The sequence below is a fragment of the Myripristis murdjan genome, chromosome 16 (assembly GCF_902150065.1).
Source record: "Myripristis murdjan chromosome 16, fMyrMur1.1, whole genome shotgun sequence".
NCBI classification, from domain to species: Eukaryota; Metazoa; Chordata; class Actinopteri; order Holocentriformes; family Holocentridae; genus Myripristis; species Myripristis murdjan.
In genome coordinates this window covers 33636438-33656566 of record NC_043995.1, presented here as the reverse complement: position 1 = coordinate 33656566, position 20129 = coordinate 33636438, and the positions used below count along the sequence as shown (strand labels likewise).

Sequence of the window (20129 nt, the reverse complement as noted above, 5' to 3'; positions counted from 1 at the left end):
ACATGGGGGTGTACCTCCGACTGGAAGCCCATGAGAAAACCAGACCAGGCTACCTGGGGGCGCTGCTCCGCTGGCTGAGGCGCTTCCAGGAGCCCCAGGAGGCCCTGAAGGCGGCGCTGAAGCTGATGGGGGAGATGAGCAGGCAGAAAGCGGCGGAGGTCCTGCAGAACTTGTCTGTGGGCATGGAGGAGTACCAGCTGCCTCCCAGCGCCCTGGGCCGGTTCTTTACTGATGGGACAGTGCCTCCCTTCCCTCCGGAGGACCGGGCTCTGGCCCCGGACTGGTTCCGCCTGCCTTTCACCGAGGGCCGGCTGGACAAAGTCATCCTGAACGTGCTGCGGCTGAGGAGGGTCCGCCTTCCTGTCATGGTGGAGCACAAAGACCTGCCGAGTATCCATCTCAGCTCCCGGCCGATCCGCCAGGTGATGTACGGGCTGCTGCTGGGCGAGGAGGAGGTGGAGGAGTACGACCGGGAGGGCCTCCTGCCGGCCATCATCATGGTCCGGTCGGTCTGCCGAGGAGCCGCTGGGCAGCTGAGCCTGGACTCCCTGAATAAGGTATCTTCATTTTTACAGTCACAATATACTGCCACCTTACTACGAACAACAACAGCAACGCTACTGAAGAGCACATCACATCAGTACGATGTTATGTGAGTACCACTGTAGGGAGAAATTATTCACGAAAAAAAACCCTCAAAATTTTCATGTTTTTTTCTCTCAGAGTTTTTTTCTTGTAAATTTACGCTTTTAATCTCGCAAATTCATCTGCGCTGATTCTGAAAATAAACCCAGTAGGCCAATGAAAAATGCATCCTGATGCCTGATCATGACGCAAGATCTGTCTGTCTGTCTGTCTGTCTGTCTGACTGACTGAGCGAACTGTGCTCAAGCTGCAAATATTTTGGACCAGCCACCAGTCCAAAGATATTTTAGAGCCAAAATGTCCTATATGACTGAATCTTCTATGAGAACCAAATAACGTCGGTGCCCTGACTTGTGTTGATCTGTGGATTTTGAGACTTCAGCTTCTGTTGTGTAAAATGTAAAAAATTAATGATTGTGATTGACAGTGACCGAAAGAGCGCTCCAGATTGTGAGATCTTTCTAAAGTTATTATGAATAGTTTTTTGGCTGCTGTTCACTTCTGAAGACATCACTTGGAGCTCTGATTACTCCTCATAAACATGAATTATTATTCTGGACTCCTTACAGACTAAATAATCAGTCAGTTATTTGGAGAGAAAAAAAAACATTAATCAACAATGAAAACCGTCATCAACCGTCTTAATTTTTGAACTCTCCTTCCTGCTTTCTGTTTTTTCCTGTGTGAGATAAAACATATTTGTGTTGCACTGTCTGTCCCGCTCCACCAGGCGGAGCTCTCACAGCGTGTCCGGGTGTTGATGGAGGCTCTGGGGGTGGAGCCGTCCTGTTTTCAGGGTGTGGAGCCCCACCTGCGCCTCCTGGTGGCTGTTACCTGCTACTGGACGCAGAATGCGAGACCCACTCCACACCTGCTGCAGGCTCTGCTGCTGGGACTGGTGACCACACACACCAGCACAGGTAGGACACACACACACACACAGTCATCACCATGAAGGCAAAGCGAGTTTGTTTGTATAGTCCCATGTTTTTTATGCTATTTTCTATTATGTTTTTCTTATGCTGTGTTTTCTGTGATGTTTTATGCTGTGTTTTTTCTGTTGTTGCTGTATTTTGTATTTATTTTTACTGTAAGGTGACCTTGAGTGCCATGAAAGGCGCCATAACAAATAAAATGTATTATTATTGTTATTATTATTATTATTATTATTATTATTATTATTATTATTATTTCATACACAAAGCAATTCAAAGTGCTTTACAGAGGCATATAAATACATTAAGAAATAAAATTTAAAAAAATCTTGAGAAAACATGAAAAGTTTAACACCAAGAAAATCAGAGCAATTTTAAAATAATCAAAGACAAAACCAATCAAGAGAAGGCTAAAAATGATAAAAGCAAAAACAAAAAAAACAAAAAAAAAAAAAAAAAAAAAATGACACTATGATTAACCCTATAAAGCCTGAACTATGAAAGAATTGGCAGAAAATTCCAATTTTTTGAAACTGAACCCTTTATTTAGTTCAATAACAAAATATACAGTACAGGCCAAAAGTTTGGACACACCTTCTCATTCAATGCGTTTTCTTTATTTTCATGACTATTTACATTGTAGATTCTCACTGAAGGAATCAAAACTATGAATGAACACATGTGGAGTTATGTACTTAACAAAAAAAGGTGAAATAACTGAAAACATGTTTTATATTCTAGTTTCTTCAAAATAGCCACCCTTTGCTCTGATTACTGCTTTGCACACTCTTGGCATTCTCTCCATGAGCTTCAAGAGGTAGTCACCTGAAATGGTTTTCACTTCACAGATGTGCCTTATCAGGGTTAATTAGTGGAATTTCTTGCTTTATCAATGGGGTTGGGACCATCAGTTGTGTTGTGCAGAAGTCAGGTTACTACACAGCCGACAGCCCTATTGGACAACTGTTAAAATTCATATTATGGCAAGAACCAATGATGATACAGAAGACAATAAAACAACAAGAGCATTTTCCACTTCTCCCCGATCACACAGTGGACACACACACACACACACACACACACACACACACACACACACACACACACACACACACACACACACACACACACACACACACACACACACCTCTGCGCTCTGTTCAGGGTTCAGAGTGCCCGGTAAATATTCTTAATCAGACTGGAGTGGAAGCATCCGGTTTCCACCGCCAGAGGAAATTATGAAGCTTCTACAGACCAGCTGAGCAAGCTTAGGTCAAGAACTGTGTCAGCTGTTAAGGAGTTTAATAGTCTGAGGCACGAAAGAGAATTTTGCTGTTTTTTGTAAACATAAGGGGGCGGTATCGTCGCCCAGAAGGCAGCAAGTCAAACATGTTGGCAAGAGGGTCACCAGCCTTTGGTCATACTACATGAAATACCTATTTGGAATAGTGCTAGTGCAAGAATTTGTGTATAAGATAAATAAAAGAAGAGGTAAAACACATCCTTGAGGGGAGCCAGTAAAAGTGGTCATTTTAGTAAGTGCTATTGGCAACGGCGGTGCATATGGATGCAGCAGCCATGGCTCCCTCCACTTATAACATGGCAAGGCGAAAAAGAAGCAACTCTTTCGCTTTTATTGCTGGGAATCATGTTGCCTACAATGGTGACACACTCGTCGGCATCGGAGGGGGAGGTGTTGTGACTGGACTGAGTGCAGCTGACCTCGAGATGATCTCTGCTCTTGGCATCTCAGCATCTCAAGATCCGACATTTAAAAACATTCGGACCAGACGTCACCGCAAGTAGTGTGGTCGACCCAGGAAGAGAGGGAAACCATGGCATGCTGGATGAGGCTTTGCCGCTGGACGGGCAGAGCCTGTTCCGGGCTGACAGCACAGGACTCCGGTGGGACGAGAGGGCACGGACTCTGTGTGTCCATCAATGGTGCTTGGTGCAGTCAGATTGGATGGAAGATGTTCACCTGACGTTGAGTTTTTACTGCTGAGATGTCGGCCATATTACCTGCCTTGAAATTCACCTGTGTTTGTTGCTGCTGTTTACATTTCACCGGATGCAAATTCAAAAAATGTACTCCAGGAATTGTATGAGGTCATCAGCAGTTACATGACAAAACAGCCAGATGCTGTTATTATTGTTGCTGGGGATTTTAATCAAACAGACCTCAGAACTGTTCTGCCAAGATTCCACCAGCACGTCCACATCCCCACCAGAGGAAACAACACACTGGACCATGTGTACACCAATGTTCCTGACAGCTACAGAGCCCTCTCTCGTCCTCATTTTGGCCAGTCAGACCACATCTCCCTGCTTCTCCTGCCTACCTACATCCAGCTGACAAAAAGGGTCAAACCAACAAACAGTTAAAGTGTGGACAGATGAAGCTGCAGCAGCTCTACAGGACTGTTTTGAATGCACAGACTGGCAGATGTTCAGGGATGCTGCTACCCAGGAGAACCACATCTACCTTGAAGAATACACATCATCAGTGACATCATACATCAGCAAATGTGCTGATGATGTGAGAAATTCCATGTTTAAATAAATCAATCAAGAGAGAACCACATTTTAATTTCATTATACAACCTGTTGTATAATGACCAATAAACTTCCTTGTATCCTTTATCAGAAAGCAATGCTCCTACTCTGACCTGCTGGATTCTACCACTGAGAAAGTCAGCAATCCAGGCAATAAGACCAGCTTCATTTGATTAGTAACATTTGATTACCAGCGAAGTCAGTGCTATAGGACGGAAGCCACTAGGCTGACTAGGATTTGGGGTCTTTGGCAATAACTGCACTTTACCAAATAATAGGAACAGTTTTGTGACAGAGGATCTTCTAAAATCTCAGTGAACACAGGGGCTAACTGTTCAGCGTGATTCTTTAAAACATTACCACAGATTTTCCGTTTTTGGATAATTAGCTTCTTTACTTCACTGGACATCCAAGGTTTATCATTGGAATGAAGTTTAAATGACTTAATGGGTAACATAGAATCCACACAGCAATTGACATAGTCAGTTACTGCCGCTACCTTATCATTGATGTCGGGGCTGTCAAAGACTTCCCATGAAATACAATCAAAGCAGCCCTGCAGTGCCATAATACTTTCATTGTCCCACACTTTAACAGTCTTTATTTGAAGCTTTTCCCCCTCAGGCAGCCTCTGGTAAGCAGGATGGAGATAAACCACATTGTGGTCAGATGCTCCAAGTGGGGAAGTGGGGTTGCTGTGTAAGCGTTCTTCACAGTACCAAAACATAAGTCAAGTGACTTTTTCTTCCTGGTGTGGAAATCAACATATTGATAACATGGGCACAGGGACTTTTTAACAGAACAATTATTCAAATATCCCAGAATGAACTTGGGCACATCAGGAGAGAGTGCCTCAAGTTTTTGTCAAGTATAAAAAATAGTTTCAGTAGCTTTATTAAAATTGGGCCTTTGGGTGAATATACAGCAAGGTAAAACAGATCTGAGGAAACTCTCTTGGTAAATAATAGGGTCGGAGTGAGACAGAGAGCAGCTCTATATCAGACGTGCACAGTTGCTCTCTCACCTTGACAGCCCAACACAGTTCCAAAGGCAAGGACACAAGTACTCATGAAGGTAGCGGGTGTTGGCAGCCAGTTCATCTGATTTCGATCTCAGGGACTGCGCGTTGATCAACAGCGTTGCAGGCAGGGGAGGATTGTTCTTTTGCCTTTTGAGCCGTTGACGGATGCCACTTTTACATCCACTTTGCGCTTCATCCATTGTTTATTCCTTTCCGAGGTTATTTTTAAACAACCCGGGATCGATGCGATGACAGCAGCATGATTGTGCAACAGCAGAAGGGTCTCTGTCTGCGCCTGGAGAATTGTTGTCATTAAATCCCTGAGTGAAATACGTGTTTAAAAGTCCCCAAAACAAGCAGATCATCTCCCATAAAGCAAGATCCATGATTGCCGTCAGTCAGATTTTCCACTCAAAAAAAAATCTTTAAACTAAACAATGCCAAGCGTGAAGTGCAACAGGGGAGCCACAGTGCAGCGCCCCACAGCATGACCGAATGAAAGATGAAAATAAGTGCTAAGTATTAATAGTAAGCAGTGTATGACAAAAATGTTGAAGGAAAATTAATTTTAAACTGAGACTGTCACTCTACCCTAGAGTTCTCATATTCTGCCCGACCCGACCCGACATTTTCGGGTCGGGTCGGGCCTAAAATTTACGTGAATTGGGCGGGTCGGGTCGGGCTTCGGGTTCTGTGGGGGATTTTTTTTTTTAATAAAAAATAGAATTATGTGTTCTGTTATTGATTATGACATTTCATTTTATGTGACAGGTGGAGAGAGTGAGAGACTGGATTGGATTTGGAGGCTAAACTTTCAGTGACAGACAACCAGCTGTGCGAGCGCAGCGCAAACAAGTGAGAGAGAGTTGCAGCAGTATCCTGCTGTGCTGGCAGACTCGGCAGCAGGGACGGTTTTTGCTATGGGCAGTGCAACTGCCCAGGGCGCAATCTAGCCTACTTGGGGGTGCACGAGAAAAAAATAAATAAATAAAAAATCTCCAGTTTTCTAGACTACCGTATTGACCCGCACATGCCGCGGCACCATCAGTCGGCATCAGGCGGGCCGGCCGCGGCACCGTCCGATACCGCGCCCACCCGTCAGGTCTGCCGGATCTGACAGGTGAGCTGCCTGATGCTGGCCGGTGCCGCGGCCGGCCCGCCTGATATACCGACTGATGGAGCCCCGGTGCCGCGGCCGACCGGCTCTGCTAAATTTGGCAAATTTTTTTTTTTTCGGGCTTTATCGGGCTGTCGGGCCTAAAGTTCGGCTAATTAGTCGGGTCGGGTCGGGCCTCGGGCTGGCCTAGTCTGGCCCGGGTCAGGTCGGGTCTTAATTTTCAGGCCCGGTGAGAACTCTAGTTTAGCTTTTGTTGTTCCACTCTTAGGTGAACAGGAAGCAGACCAGCTCTTGCAAACTCCTCCCTGCCAATATGAGTACAGGGGGGCGCATTTAACAGGTACCGAATAACATTGTTTTGCATCACTTGGAATTTGTTTTTAAGTTTCACGGTACATTTAATGAAACACTTGAGCGGTTGGTGAAATTTTGGACTGCAGAAAGCAAACTTTGACATGCCTGACCTTTGACCTTAGATATATCTGTACATGCACAAATACCACTGCTACACCCACATACATTTTGAGAGCCACAAGCCAACAGCTTCTCCAAGTACAGCATGTGGATGAACTGTTGAGTGATGTGTGTGTTGTAGCTTTGCAGGTGGAGAACACAGATGCTACACCCAGTCTGGATCAAGATGTGGCTCACGCCTTCAACCAGTGGCAGTCCTGTGTGATGTTCAGCATGCAGCTCAACCAGCTGCTGGGTTTCCCTCTGCCTGAGCCTCAGGGCACCAGGTGAGACTGCACAGCCAATCACTACAACCAACACCAGACCACAGTTACTAACAGCATCATAAAGAATGTTTGGGTCAAACTATCAAGCGATGGGTCAAGTTTCCCAGCACATCAGCCGACTGGACGGAAACCTCGCTCTGCGGCTGAAAGTGACTGAGCAGCAAACAGCAGCTCTGCAGTCAGTGCTGCAGGTTTCTCTGCTGTTTGAAGCTCATTATCAGGACAGTAATGCTCCCCTACAACAGACTCAGTACAAGCCTTTAGAAGCAGGAGCCTGGAGCAGCTCAGCCTTTTGTCCAGCATTCAAACAGCAGCAGGGACTCGGAGCCTGAAGGAGCTGCAGCAGGCAGGAAGTGTAAAACGGTGGGGGCTCGTTCAGCCCCAGTTCATACTCATGAGTCTGCTCTAGCTGATGTTGTGTGGCTCCAACTGTCTTCTGTTGTTGTTCTCCAGGTTGTGTGGGGGGAAGCTGTTCCACCAGCTGGTCCACAGGCTGAGGGGGGGGATGAACCCTGAGTATTTCCTGACGAGGACGCCCTCCAGCCTGGAGCTCTACCAAACCCTGCTGGCTGCCGTGCAGCAGCCCCAGCACAGGAGAACCACACACACTCTGGAGGATCTGACCGCCAACCTGGAGCAGCTGAACCTCCCAGACGAAGACGAGGAGGCGGCGAGGAGCGCAGGCTGCCAGCCCAAAAACCCAGAGCTCGGCTGCAAAAAGGAGCATCGAGGCTGGAACTGATTCTCTGTGGTTGGAACCTGTCCAGGAATCCATCCATCCATCTGAGTGTCAACGTCCTGTCTTTCTTTTTTTTTATTTTTATTTTTATTTTTTTTTTTTTTTGACAAAAAGAAACAGACAAAGACAGCCAAACATTTCTTAGTGCAATTTTTTTTAAATTATTTGGATGAGATTACTTTATCTGACCTGTTCCACAGGCAGATAGTCAGGAAGGCTAATGTCATTCTATCAGACGGTTCCCACCCGTTACATTCTGAGTTCCAGTTTTGGCCCTCTGGCTCCCAGTTCAGATTTCCTTCTGTTAAAAGCAACAGGTACAAACACTCCTTTATCCCCTCAGCCATTTCCTCTCTAAAGTCACATCAGGGGAGGAGTTGTATTTAACTTGTACCTGTGGCTGCTTACCTGGCTGCTCTTCTTGTTGTTGTTTCTTGATTTATTGTTGAGCACTATTAGTGCTGTATCATATGATGTTGACGATGATGGTGGTGATGGTGATGGTGGTGATGATGGTGGTGATGATGACGATGATGATAAAGCTCGCTGTTTGCACTTTTGCTGCCTTGTATGGGCTGTTCTGGATGCTGATTCACATGCATTTTGCATTTTGCTGAATTCGTTTATTTTATGTACCATCTTTAACTTTTTTTTTTTTTTTTTTTTTACTTTTTAGCTTCTTAATGACTGTGTCCAGTTCTGTTGTTTTAGCACACTGCATGTGTGTGTGTGTGTGTGTGTGTGTGTGTGTGTTTCTAAATTCATCAGCAGAACAGAGGGCGTCAAGGTTTTGTCTTTTAAACGCTGTTGTAATTTCACATCTGATTGTTTTATGAATATATTCTCCAATAAATGCCGTCGGCTGCCTTTCCTCCTTGTGTTTGTGTGTTTCATCTTCATTTAACCCTTTCAAACCCAGATGGACGAAATGAATAAAAGGTCACAAGCAGTAGCGGTTTTAGGCACGGGCGAAGCGGGCAGCCGCCCGGGGCGGCATATTTTCATGTCACGTGGGGGGCGGCATGAGAGCCAAAAAAAAAAAAAAAAAAAAAAAAATCATCCTCGCTGCAAAGCAGTTTTCTATTACTGTATTCATCTGAATATAAGACAATATTTTTTCCATTGAAAATGCCCTGAAAAAACGCCCTCGTCTAATATTGGGGTCTAAGCAAACACACATGTATTGTGCTTGCATATAAACCAGTAGGTAGGCTCGCCTGATGCCGCAATTAGCAGCGAATGGCCGCATTGCACAGTCAATAATCAACCATGTTGTCTGTGTCATTGTGCGTTGTGCTGCTGCAGCCGCGTATGAACAAAAGTTGATTTATAATGAGAGGATGGCAGTATGTGTGCGCCGCTCACCTGTCAGATCCGGCAGACCTGACCAGGTGGGCGTGGCACCTGTAGGCATCAAGCCGGTGCCGCGGCCGGCCCGCCTGATGCTGACCAGTGGCTTTTTTTTATGCAAACAAGATTTTGTCCATATAAAAAGTATTTTTCCAAAAAAAGGTATTTGTGCAGGTGTTGGCGCCCCTGCTCTGGGAGGGGCGCGTGTAGCCGCCAGAGGGGCACCGGTAGCGGCCGTTATCGCTTGGAAGTTCTCGCCGCGCGCGCGCGCGCGTGCGCGCGGCTAGAACGGTAGGGCGCAAGGCAGTAATTTCGCCCAGGGCGGCAACATGGGCAGAACCGCCACTGGTCACAAGTAGCCGAAATTACCCGGAAGTTATGTGCCTAATGATTATTTTTTACCAGTTTTCTGAGAATGTTTTATTCATATTCTAGATGCTTGTTCAGATACCTTTGACAAGCATTAAGCACAAGAGATCTTGCCATTTAATTATAGCCTATCGTTTTTTATTAATTGTAAATATAGTTCTTTTTAAAAAAAAAAAATATATATTATATCTTTAGTGCTATTTATCTAATTTGCTCATCAAATCTCATTTCATTTTGATATCAGACTCTGTAGAGCAAAATCCCTCGGTCTGGTGTAGTGACTCTTACCGACAGTTTGTCACACAGTCTGATGCGCTGCAGGGTTTCTGAGCCGCAGGCCTCCTTTCGCTGCCACTTTCCACAGACAGTCAGTAAACACACCATCTGATCACACAGCAGCACTGCACAGCGTCTGGTCACCGTCAGACAGGCCCGGAGAGGCTAATCGGGAGGACCGGACTTTTTTTATTTTTTATTTTTTGGGGGCCGGTGTTCAGTCATGGCCGTGTTTTTTTTTTTTTTTTTTTTTTGCAGACGCACCCTGATGTAACGCATCCATGCACTCGGTCAGTGGTGTTTGAAAGATGGAAAATAGAAAGAGCAAGGGTGGCGCGGAGAAGGCAAGAATTAAAAAGAGCAAAGCTCTGGAAACAGACGCAGCCCAATGTGCTAAAATTGGCAACTTTTTCACTAAAACGAGCTCGCGGTTTGAAACGACAAATGAGGACGATGAAACGGGTAAGGCAAGATATTGAACTTTGCCTGCAAACCACTGTTCAAGTTAATCAATTATCAAGTCAATGGATTGTGTGACGTTGTGGCATATAACATAACGTTATACAATCTAAATAATAGTATGATGCGACGCCACATAACTGGGAAACTTTGTCTTGTAGCCCCTCAGAGTCAGAAGCCAGATCCAGCACCAAGCACCAGCCCACGTCCAGAGTGGGCAGGTAGGATTGCTCACTGAGTAACCCGAATTCCTGCTCATGTACAGGCGATGACATGAGGAAATGAAAACAAGTTTCATAGCTTAATCCAGATATCATGTCCTGGCAGCTCCCTGACTTAATTAGTGTGGTCAAGAGAGTGAAACTTAAGGAATAGAAACTTAACTCTGGTGTGTAGAGTGCTGCTCCAGCTTTGTTGCACACATCAGGATGGGGGTTCAGCTTCATCGAGGCCAACAGTCAGATCTACCAGGATATCCGGTTCAGGGACAGCCAGCTGGTGGTGGATGGCTGTAACCTGTCCTTCCACCTGTACCCTACCATGGTTCAGGTACAGATGTATGGTGGTGTTTATGCTGCGTATGCGGACCAGATTGAGAGGTTCGTAAAAGCGCTGAGGGGCTGCAGGATCACACTGATATGAAGCTGGAAACCAAGAAAAAACGAGCAGAGGCACGGTTGAAAGCAGCCCATGAAAAGTCACTGGGCATGACAATGCAGGGGAACATCCTACCCCTGAAGTGCATCTCGCTGTTCAGACAGACCCTGGTCCGGCTGGAGGTCCCGGTGGTTCAGTCCTTACCCAAACTATCATGTGATGGGTCAAGGGGACCTGAGCTTCTCCTGACAGCACAAATAATGTTAGAGCTCGGCCTGGAGCTCTACCGAGCCAGCAGGCCACCGTGCAGCAAACTGGCCGCAAAGTCAAAAAGCGAGGCCACCAACCCAAAAACCCAGAGCTTGGTTGCAAAAAGGACTGCCGAGGCTGGAACTGACTCTCTGTGGCTGGAAACTGTCCAGGAATCAATCCATCCATCTGAGTTTCAACGTCCTGTCTGTGTCCTTTATTTGTTTTGGACAGAAAGAAGCAGACAGAGACAGCCAAACCTTTCTTGGTGCAAATTTTTTTAAATTATTTGGATGAGATTACTTTATCTGACCTGATTACTTTATCTGACCACAGGCAGATAGTCAGGAAGGCTAATGCCATTCTTTCAGACGGTTCCCACCTGTTACACTCTGAGTTCCTGTTTTGGCCCTCTGGCTCCCGGCTCAGATTTCCTTCTCTTAAAGCAACAGGTACAAACACTCCTTTATCCCCACAGCCATTTCCTCTCTAAAGTCACATCAGGGGAGGAGTTGTATTTAACTTGTACCTGTGGCTATTTACCTGGCTGCTCTTCTTGTTGCTGTTTCTTGACTTATTGTTGAGCACTATTAGTGCTGTATCATATGATGTTGGTTTTATTTTATTTTATTTGTTTTATTTGACCTATATTTTAACAGGCATAATTATTAAGAGCTGGTTCTTATTTACAATGATGGCCTGTGCTAGGGAGAGGGGGTAAGGGCAGGGGCGGACTGGCCATCTGGACGTTCTGGAGAATACCAGAACTGTCATGTCTTAAAAATTATGTTTTGTTTTGTTAGGTTTTGTTCTTGTGTCTTGGGCTGGTAGCCTAGCTACCAGCCCAAACAGCCAGGCTACCAGCCCTACCAGTCCAAGCAGCCTAGCTAGCCCAGCTACCAGCCATAGCAGCCCTAGCAGCCTTAGCAGCCTAGCTAGCCCAGCTACCAGCCATAGCAGCCCTAGCAGCCTAGCTAGCTTAGCTACCAGTCCAAGCAGCCAGGCTACCAGCCCTACCAGTCCAAGCAGTCTAGCTAGCCCAGCTACCGGTCCCATGAGTCCAAGCAGCCAAGCAACCAGCCCTACCAGTCCAAGCAGCCTAGCTAGCCCAGCTGCCAGTCATAGTAGTTCTAGCAGTCTAGCTAGACCAGCTACTACTCCCAGCAGCCCAAGCAGCCTAGCTATTCCAGCTACCGGCCCCTGCAGTCTAGCAGGTCCAGCTATTAGCCTCTGCGACCTAGCAGGCCCAGCTACTAGCCTTAGCAGCCGAGCAGTACCTGTCCCAGTTCCCAGAACCAGATTGGCTGCCCCAGTCCCAGTTCCCAGGGTCAGACAGGTTGCTCCAGTCCATGTCACTGTCACAGTACCTCGAACCCAAGTGGCTGCCCCGGTCCCAGTTCCCAGGTCCAGACTGGCTGCCCCAGTCCATGTCACAGTTTGCCAAGCCCGACCGGCTGTTCCGGACCCGGTCTTGGTTCCTGCCCCAGTACCCCGAACCGGACTGGCTGCCCCTGTCCCAGTAACCCGAGCCAGGCTGGGTGTTCCAGCCACTGCCCTTGTCCCAGTTCCCCGTATCAGACTGGCTGCCCAGGTCCCTGTCACAGTTCCCCAAGCCGGACCCACTGCCCCAGTCCATGTCACAGTTTGCCAAGCCCGACCGGCTGTTCCGGACCCGGTCTTGGTTCCTGCCCCAGTACCCCGAACCGGACTGGCTGCCCCTGTCCCAGTGCCCCGAGCCAGACTGGGTGTTCCAGCCACTGCCCTTGTCCCAGTTCCCCGTATCAGACTGGCTGCCCAGGTCCCTGTCACAGTTCCCCAAGCCGGACCCACTGCCCCAGTCCATGTCACAGTCACAGTACCTCGAGCCCGACTGGCTGTCCCGGCCCCAGTCCATGTCACAGTTCCCTGAGCACGACTGGCTGCCCAGACCCCAGTCCCTGTCCAAGTTCCTGGAGTGGACGTTGCCGCTGCCCGGCGGCCTGGAGTGGACGTTGCCGTTGCCGCTGCCCGGCGGTCCCGAGTGGACGTTGCCGTTGCCGCTGCCCGACGGTCCCGAGTCCACGTTGCCGTTGCCGCTGCCCGGCGGTCCCGAGTCCACGTTGCCGTTGCCGCTGCCCGGCGGTCCCGAGTCCACGTTGCCGTTGCCGCTGCCCGGCAGTCCTGAGTCCACATCACCGCTGTCGCCGCTGCCTCTGCCCGGCGGTCCCGAGTCCACGTCGCTGCTGCCTGGCGGTCCCGAGTCCACATCACCGCTGCCGCCGCTGCCTCTGCCCGGCGGTTCCGAGTCCACGTCACCGCTGCCGCCGCTGCCTCTGCCCGGCGGTCCCGAGTCCACGTTGGCGTCGCCGCTGCCCGGCGGCCCCGAGTCCACGTTGGCGTCCCCGCTGTCCGGCGGTCCGGAGTGGACGTCGCCACTGTCCGGCGATCCGGAGTTCACGTCGACGCTGTCCGGCGGTCCAGAGTTCACGTCGCCGCTGTCCGGCGGTCCCCAGTCCACGCTGCCGCCGCTGTCCGGCGGTCCCCAGTCCACGCTGCCGCCGCTGCCCAGCGGTCCCGAGTCCACGTTGCCGTTGCCGCTGCCCGGCAGTCCTGAGTCCACATCACCGCTGTCGCCACTGCCTCTGCCCGGCGGTCCCGAGTCCACGTCGCTGCTGCCCGGCGGTCCCGAGTCCACATCACCGCTGCCGCCGCTGCCTCTGCCCGGCGGTTCCGAGTCCACGTCACCGCTGCCGCCGCTGCCTCTGCCCGGCGGTCCCGAGTCCACGTTGGCGTCGCCGCTGCCCGGCGGCCCCGAGTCCACGTTGGCGTCCCCGCTGTCCGGCGGTCCGGAGTGGACGTCGCCACTGTCCGGCGATCCGGAGTTCACGTCGACGCTGTCCGGCGGTCCAGAGTTCACGTCGCCGCTGTCCGGCGGTCCCCAGTCCACGCTGCCGCCGCTGTCCGGCGGTCCCCAGTCCACGCTGCCGCCGCTGCCCAGCGGTCCCCAGTCCACACTGCTGCCGTTGCTGCCTCTGTCCGGCGGTCCAGAGTCCACGCTGCCGCTGCCGCTGCCTCTGTCCTACGGTCCCGAGTCCACGCGGCTTCTGCCCGGGGGTCCCAAGTCCACGCGGCCTTTGCCCAGCGGTCTCGAGTCCATGCTGCTGCTTCCGCTGCCTGGCTGTCCCAAGTCTGCACTGCAGGACGTTATGGTCGCTCTGCAGTGTGGTGCCACCCACACTGCAGCCATCCAGGGTGGGTCCGCCTTGACCGCCAGCACTCTGGCCGTCCGCCAGAGGGTCGTCCCGTCCATGGTTCCCTGCGCCCTGGCCGTCCGCCAGAGCACCGCCTCGTCCATGGTACCTTGCGCCCTGGCCGTCCGCCAGAGCACCGCCTCGTCCATGGTTCCTTGCGCCCTGGCCGTCCGCCAGAGCACCGCCTCGTCCATGGATCCTTGCACCCTGGTCGTCTGCTAGAGCACTGCCTCATCCATAGACTTCTGCCCTAGAGATTTGTTTTGTTTTGGCCTCCTCCTCCCCCCGTCTCACGACGGCCATCCATCCATGTGCCCTTATGACTGGGGGGGGTACTGTCATGTCTTAAAAATTATGTTTTGTTTTGTTAGGTTTTGTTCTTGTGTCTTGTCTCGTGACTTCCTGTTTTATTTTGATATCCCACTCTCCTCTTGTGTCAGGTCACTTGCCCTTCCCCTTGTGTGTTTCCCTCTAGTCTGATTGTCTGCCACGCCCTGATTGTTTCCACCTGTTCCCCATTACCTTGTGTGTATATATAGTCCGTGTTTCCCTTTGTCCTGTGCGAGTTCGTCCTGCTTCGTCTTGTTTTGTCCTGCATTGTCTTGCCACGTTCATGTTCCACGTCAAGTCTCAAGTCAAGTCAGGTTTTGTATTTCCTTTGTTACTTTGTTTTGTCATAGTTTTGCTTTCTGGTTTCTTTGATACTTTTGTCTTGCCTTTGTTTGTATTCCTCGTTCAGAGTGATTTTGGTTGCTACTTTGTCATAGTATATTTCTGTTGTTACTTTGTATTGATATTTAAGTTGTTACTTTTCCTTATTAAAAGATTTAAGTTGAACTCCTATTTGAGTCGTGCGATTGGGTTCAATCCTTGTTAGTCAAAGTTCTGACAAGAACAGCCGGTGCTGCCAGTTGACCGCCGGCCGGCCGGTCTTTTTTTTTTTTTTTTTCCTCCCCTTTTTGCTTGTAATCTACTGTTGTTCCATGTCCAGACCGATAGGTGGCAACAATGCGCCGGTGGCTTACTCGCCATTTAGCCGTGTCAAAGATACTCATGGTAGTGTGTGCAAGTTGAGATGACTAGAGAGAGACCATGGACACCACTCGTGTTGCAAATCCGTGATCGACTTATCGATCACCGAATCGCGGAATTAGCCAAATAAAACGGAATCTATTTTTAACGCGGAATTTGACATTATAACACCTGCACCGGCACCGCACGAGCCAAAAGGCAGAGAAACTTTCCAGGCTACAGCAGCGCACTGACATAGATTGTGTAACAAAGTGAAGACTTGCCACTCCGCTCTATTTTCACTGGCTAACAGCAGCACACTGGCTTAGCTTGTCTATTCAGAGAAGCGGTATCACTTCGGCTTATTTTTCAATCTGTGTTATCACAGGCATACTACTGCTCATTCATTGGTAGCTGAATTGTTAGGTCTGTTTGATAAGTAATTTACATTTTTAAAACAAATAATTTAACATATTGTTAACACTACTACACTACACAAACATAGGGCGGCACACAACAAAGGCACAGGTGGGTTAAACACGGCACAAAAGCTGCATCATCAAATGGTTACAAAGACAAAAACAACAACTACAACAGGAAAGTACAGAGTACATATGATGTTGACGGTGATGGTGATGATAGTGATGATGGTGATGATGATGGTGATGGTGGTGATGGTGATGATGGTGATGATGATGGTGATGGTGGTGATGATGGTGATGGGGGTGGTGATGGTGATGATGATGGTGATGATGATGGTGATGGTGGTGGTGGTGATGGTGACGTGATGATGGTGGTGGTGTTGCTGACGATAATGATAACGCTTGCTGTTTACACTTTAGCTGCGTTGTATGGCCTGTTCAGGATGCTGCCTCGCATGCATTTTGCATTTTGCTCAATTAGTTTATTTTATGTACCATCTTTAACTTTTTAGGGCCCTCACCTCTCTGGAAGAGGGCCCTATTCTTATTGTACCATTTCTTTCTTCTTATTATTATTACGCTTAAATAACCCTTAATTTGACCCCCTAAACATGCTCAAAAACTCACCAAATTCAGTACATACATCAGGTCTGGTGAAAAATTTGATAAAATGGACAAAGGACCCCCTAAGTGCAAAAATGGGCTCGCTAGCACCACCTAGGCACACAAAGGCAGCCGCCGCGGCCCACAGGAATGTGATAGAAAGACCAAACCAATGCCAAAACGTAGATCTCATCAAGCCCTACAAATAACATGCTGACAACCCCACCTGAAATCAACAGGAAGAAATTTGCGTTGCAAAGTCACGTTCTTGCCCAAATATCGCTTTGAACAAAATCTATCTCCTCCCAGGGTGTAAATGAAATCGGCTTGAAAACCTAATACATGACAGAGGACACAGTGCTTTCCAAAAACTCAAGCTCAAGATTTATTATTAATTCGAATCGTTTGGATTTTATAAGCCCTCAAAGTCGGAGTGGCCAAAACCAAAACCTTGTTTTTTTTCTCATGGAGTTTGGTGTGACGAGGCCAAGAGAATCTAGCTGCAGACCTCCAGTGTGAGGCGTCGTCTCGTGCAGGCTCCCGTCTCAGGCCACAACGTCCAGCGTGAGACCGGTTGGGACCGGACCATTAACTCCAAAATAAAGCCACCTCTGGTGTGAAGCCGTTTCAGACAGGAAGTGTGCACAAAAAAATTCAAAATAAAACCAAGTTATCGATTTTGTAAGAGAAAACTTTGTTGCTGATTTATATTTAATTAGTAAACTTTAGGGTTAGGGTTAGGATTTGGTGGTTGGCCAAAATGCTGGACTCCCTCAGGAGGTGTGAAAAAAGTTTATTTCCGGGTCTCACACTGGAGGTTGGCCTGAGACGAGAGCCTGCACCCAAAGACGCCTCACGCTGGAGGTCTGCAGCTAGGCTGACACTTGGCACTAATTAGGCCCCTGCAGTCTAATGTAAAAGTCTGACAGCTTTGAAAATTATGCAGATGGATGAAAATTCCTACAAAAATATGTTATTTTGATGTGGATTGGACCAAGTTTGTGGGAACTGTGAAGACTTGTTTAATAGTTTTGATTCTGGTGTGCTCTGCTCTGCACTCTGCCTGGACATGTGACTCACTCTAGCTGCCTCAGGAATGCGCAATACACACCCATTGTAAGAGCTCAGAGGGAGCAGAAAACACTCTCAAACTAAAACTGCCATAACCAGCGCCGGCAATATACTCCGACGGTGTCGTGCCAGTCAACAATCCCGCTGCCGGTGCCCCTCTGGCCGCTAGCGGCGCCCCTCCAGCAGATGGCGCCCTAGGCAATTGCCTATATCGCCTATGCCAAAAGCCGGCCCTGGCCATAACTCAAACACGGTAAAAGATAGCAAAATCATGTAAATACAAGATTTATAGATCCAAGTCTTGTGACTCGTTTAAACTTTGAATCAAGTCTGTACCATGACTCAGCTGCCAGTATAGTCTAGTTGGAAAGGGGGGTCCACGCGCATAGGGTGGGAAGAGGGCAGCCTACCAAGCTGGTCACTGCTGGGGACAGGCCATGGTTGCAGTCCTTGAACTCAGGACACAGGCAGGTGAATGAATGAATGAATAATTTCACCCACTTTTTTACACTTGTAAAATGTGTCATGTGACAACAAAGTTGATTCTGTTTCTGACAGGTGGATGGGAAGTTGCCTGGACAACACTACCAGAAGCAGGCCTGGCATGTCGCAACCTCCTCCACTGTGGTTGCAAAAAGGGATGTTGTGGAAGATGCAAATGTGGCAAGGCAGCTTCAGTGCACTGCCCTTTGCCACTGTGGTGGACTGTGTCATCATATGCAACTTTGTGTTGTCACACTTTCTTTCCTCTTTGGCTTTATTATATATGCCGTTAGGCTAAATGGTATCTTGTCTCTGTACTGCTGTATAGTTCCACTTTGGCCATTGTCATAACCCACACATTTCATGGCGTATCTGTCAACATCTTAGAAAACATGTACAGTATACTCTACCGAAATAGATATTTTGATGGTTTTTACTATTATTTAATTAACTGAATGCCAGAAATATGTAGTTAGGTAGTTTCTAGCATGTTGTAATTAGTACCACTGTATTCCTCATCCTTGAAAATGTAGGATTAGCCACCAGGATCAAGATCCTATAGGTGGTGTAGAACCTGAGTTACAGGTAAAATCACAGCAGGTGGCAGCCATTTTGAAAAATGGTTGCCACAGTTACTACGGGACAAATCTGCGATGGCCCTATAGCCAAAATGATCCTTAGGGCATGCTCTAACAGTGTGCCAAATGTCATGCTTGTATCGTAAAGTGCACGATTCCATCAAAATATTGTGCGTAGCCACTGGACTATCAGTCCGCCTGTTGTTTTTGTCAGGATGTCAGGAGTCAGAATGTGCTTGAATCTTTCTAATAACCATTTTAATGCATTCATTTGGCAAAACTTGTATGGAAAACTGTGTTCATTTGTCCCTGTAGCATGTATGGTTCAAAAGTTATGCTATTTTCTATTTTTTCCATTTTCGGATTTTGTACCAGGGTTTTGTAAAAAGTGTTCAAAATGAACCCCATGGGACATTACTTCAGCCTGGTACCTGGCAAAATCTTAAAGTGAACCCTTCAAGGATTGAGGAAAAAAAAACTGGCAAGAAAAATCCACCCAAAATATTTAGTAAACAGAGAAATTTAGATGTGATCTGACGATTTTTGCCTAGTTTTTTGTAGTTTTTTGTTCTGAAATGGAGTGAGAAAAAGTGTTCATTTGTCCATGTAGCATACATGATTCAAAAGTTATGCCATTTTCTATTTTTTCCATTTTTGGCTTTTGTACCAGGGTTTTGTAAGAAAGGGTTAAAAATGAACCCCATGGGACATTATTTCAGGCTGGTACCTGTCAGAATCTTAAAACACACCCTTCAAGGATTAAGAAAAAACAGATCCCGATAAAAAAAAAAAAAAAAAAAAAAAAAAACACCCTATGCGGGTGGACCCCCCTTTCCAACTATTCTAGTACTCATGTCAAGCACACACTAGGACATCATTTGCCTTTCAAAATAAAAGCCCCCAACTCTTTCAAAATAAAAGCTCCTATTTTTTCCCGGAAAATCAACCTAAAACACTGGAAAAAATGGACAGTCCAATGCTGAAATGGTGGTTTTGGCCCTGTCCAGTCCTGTTGTTTTAGCACACTTTCCTCCCTGTGTTTGTGTGTTTCCCCTGTATTTAACCCTTTCAAACCCGGATGGACGTCAGATTTTTTTTTTTTTAATTATTTTGTTTTAAACGCTTGTGAAAGATGTTTTTCATGAAGAAATGACCCAGGAATTTGCAGGAAATTAATAAAAGGTTACAAGAAAATTACCTGGAAGTTTGATTTAAAAAAGAGATTTAAAAAATCAAATAGAATAAAAACAGAAAAATTAAAGAAAAAAAAAACAGTCGAAAACTATATATCTATTTTAATTATATAAAGTTTTATAATGTTTTATAATTATATAATTTAATGTTCTGATACAGTGCGTTTTTTGGGAGTACCTACTGTGCCTACTGATTATTTTTGCCAATTTTCTGAGAATGTTTTATTCATGTTCTGGATGCTGGTTCAGATGCCTTTGACAAGCATTAAACACAAGAAATCTGGCCATTTAAATATAGCCTATCGTTTTAGTTCTCTTTTTTAAAAAATACTTTTTATTTCCAGGTATTTTTTCCCTTATATATTGTTTTACTATTTATTTATTTTTGGCATTTTGTTCCCTAATTTGTTGATTGGATTTCATCAAGGACCAAACGCCCATATACATTGAGGGGTACAAGTCCCCCCCAATGTTCAGGGACTCCA

The 20129-nt window shown here is 47.3% G+C and overlaps 1 protein-coding gene across 1 annotated transcript in view; it reads left to right on the top strand.

Moving 5' to 3' along the window:
* LOC115374351 (protein asteroid homolog 1-like) overlaps positions 1-7776 on the top strand; it is an 8483-nt gene extending 707 nt beyond the window's left edge. The window contains exons 1-4 of the mRNA XM_030073209.1: positions 1-557; positions 1376-1565; positions 6870-7014; positions 7468-7776. The exon at positions 1-557 is cut by the window's left edge and continues 707 nt beyond it. Of these exons, the coding sequence (XP_029929069.1) occupies positions 1-557; positions 1376-1565; positions 6870-7014; positions 7468-7756 (1181 nt within the window). The 3' untranslated portion in view covers positions 7757-7776. The remainder of the gene's footprint in view (positions 558-1375; positions 1566-6869; positions 7015-7467) is intronic.
* The last annotated feature ends 12353 nt before the right edge of the window (positions 7777-20129 follow it).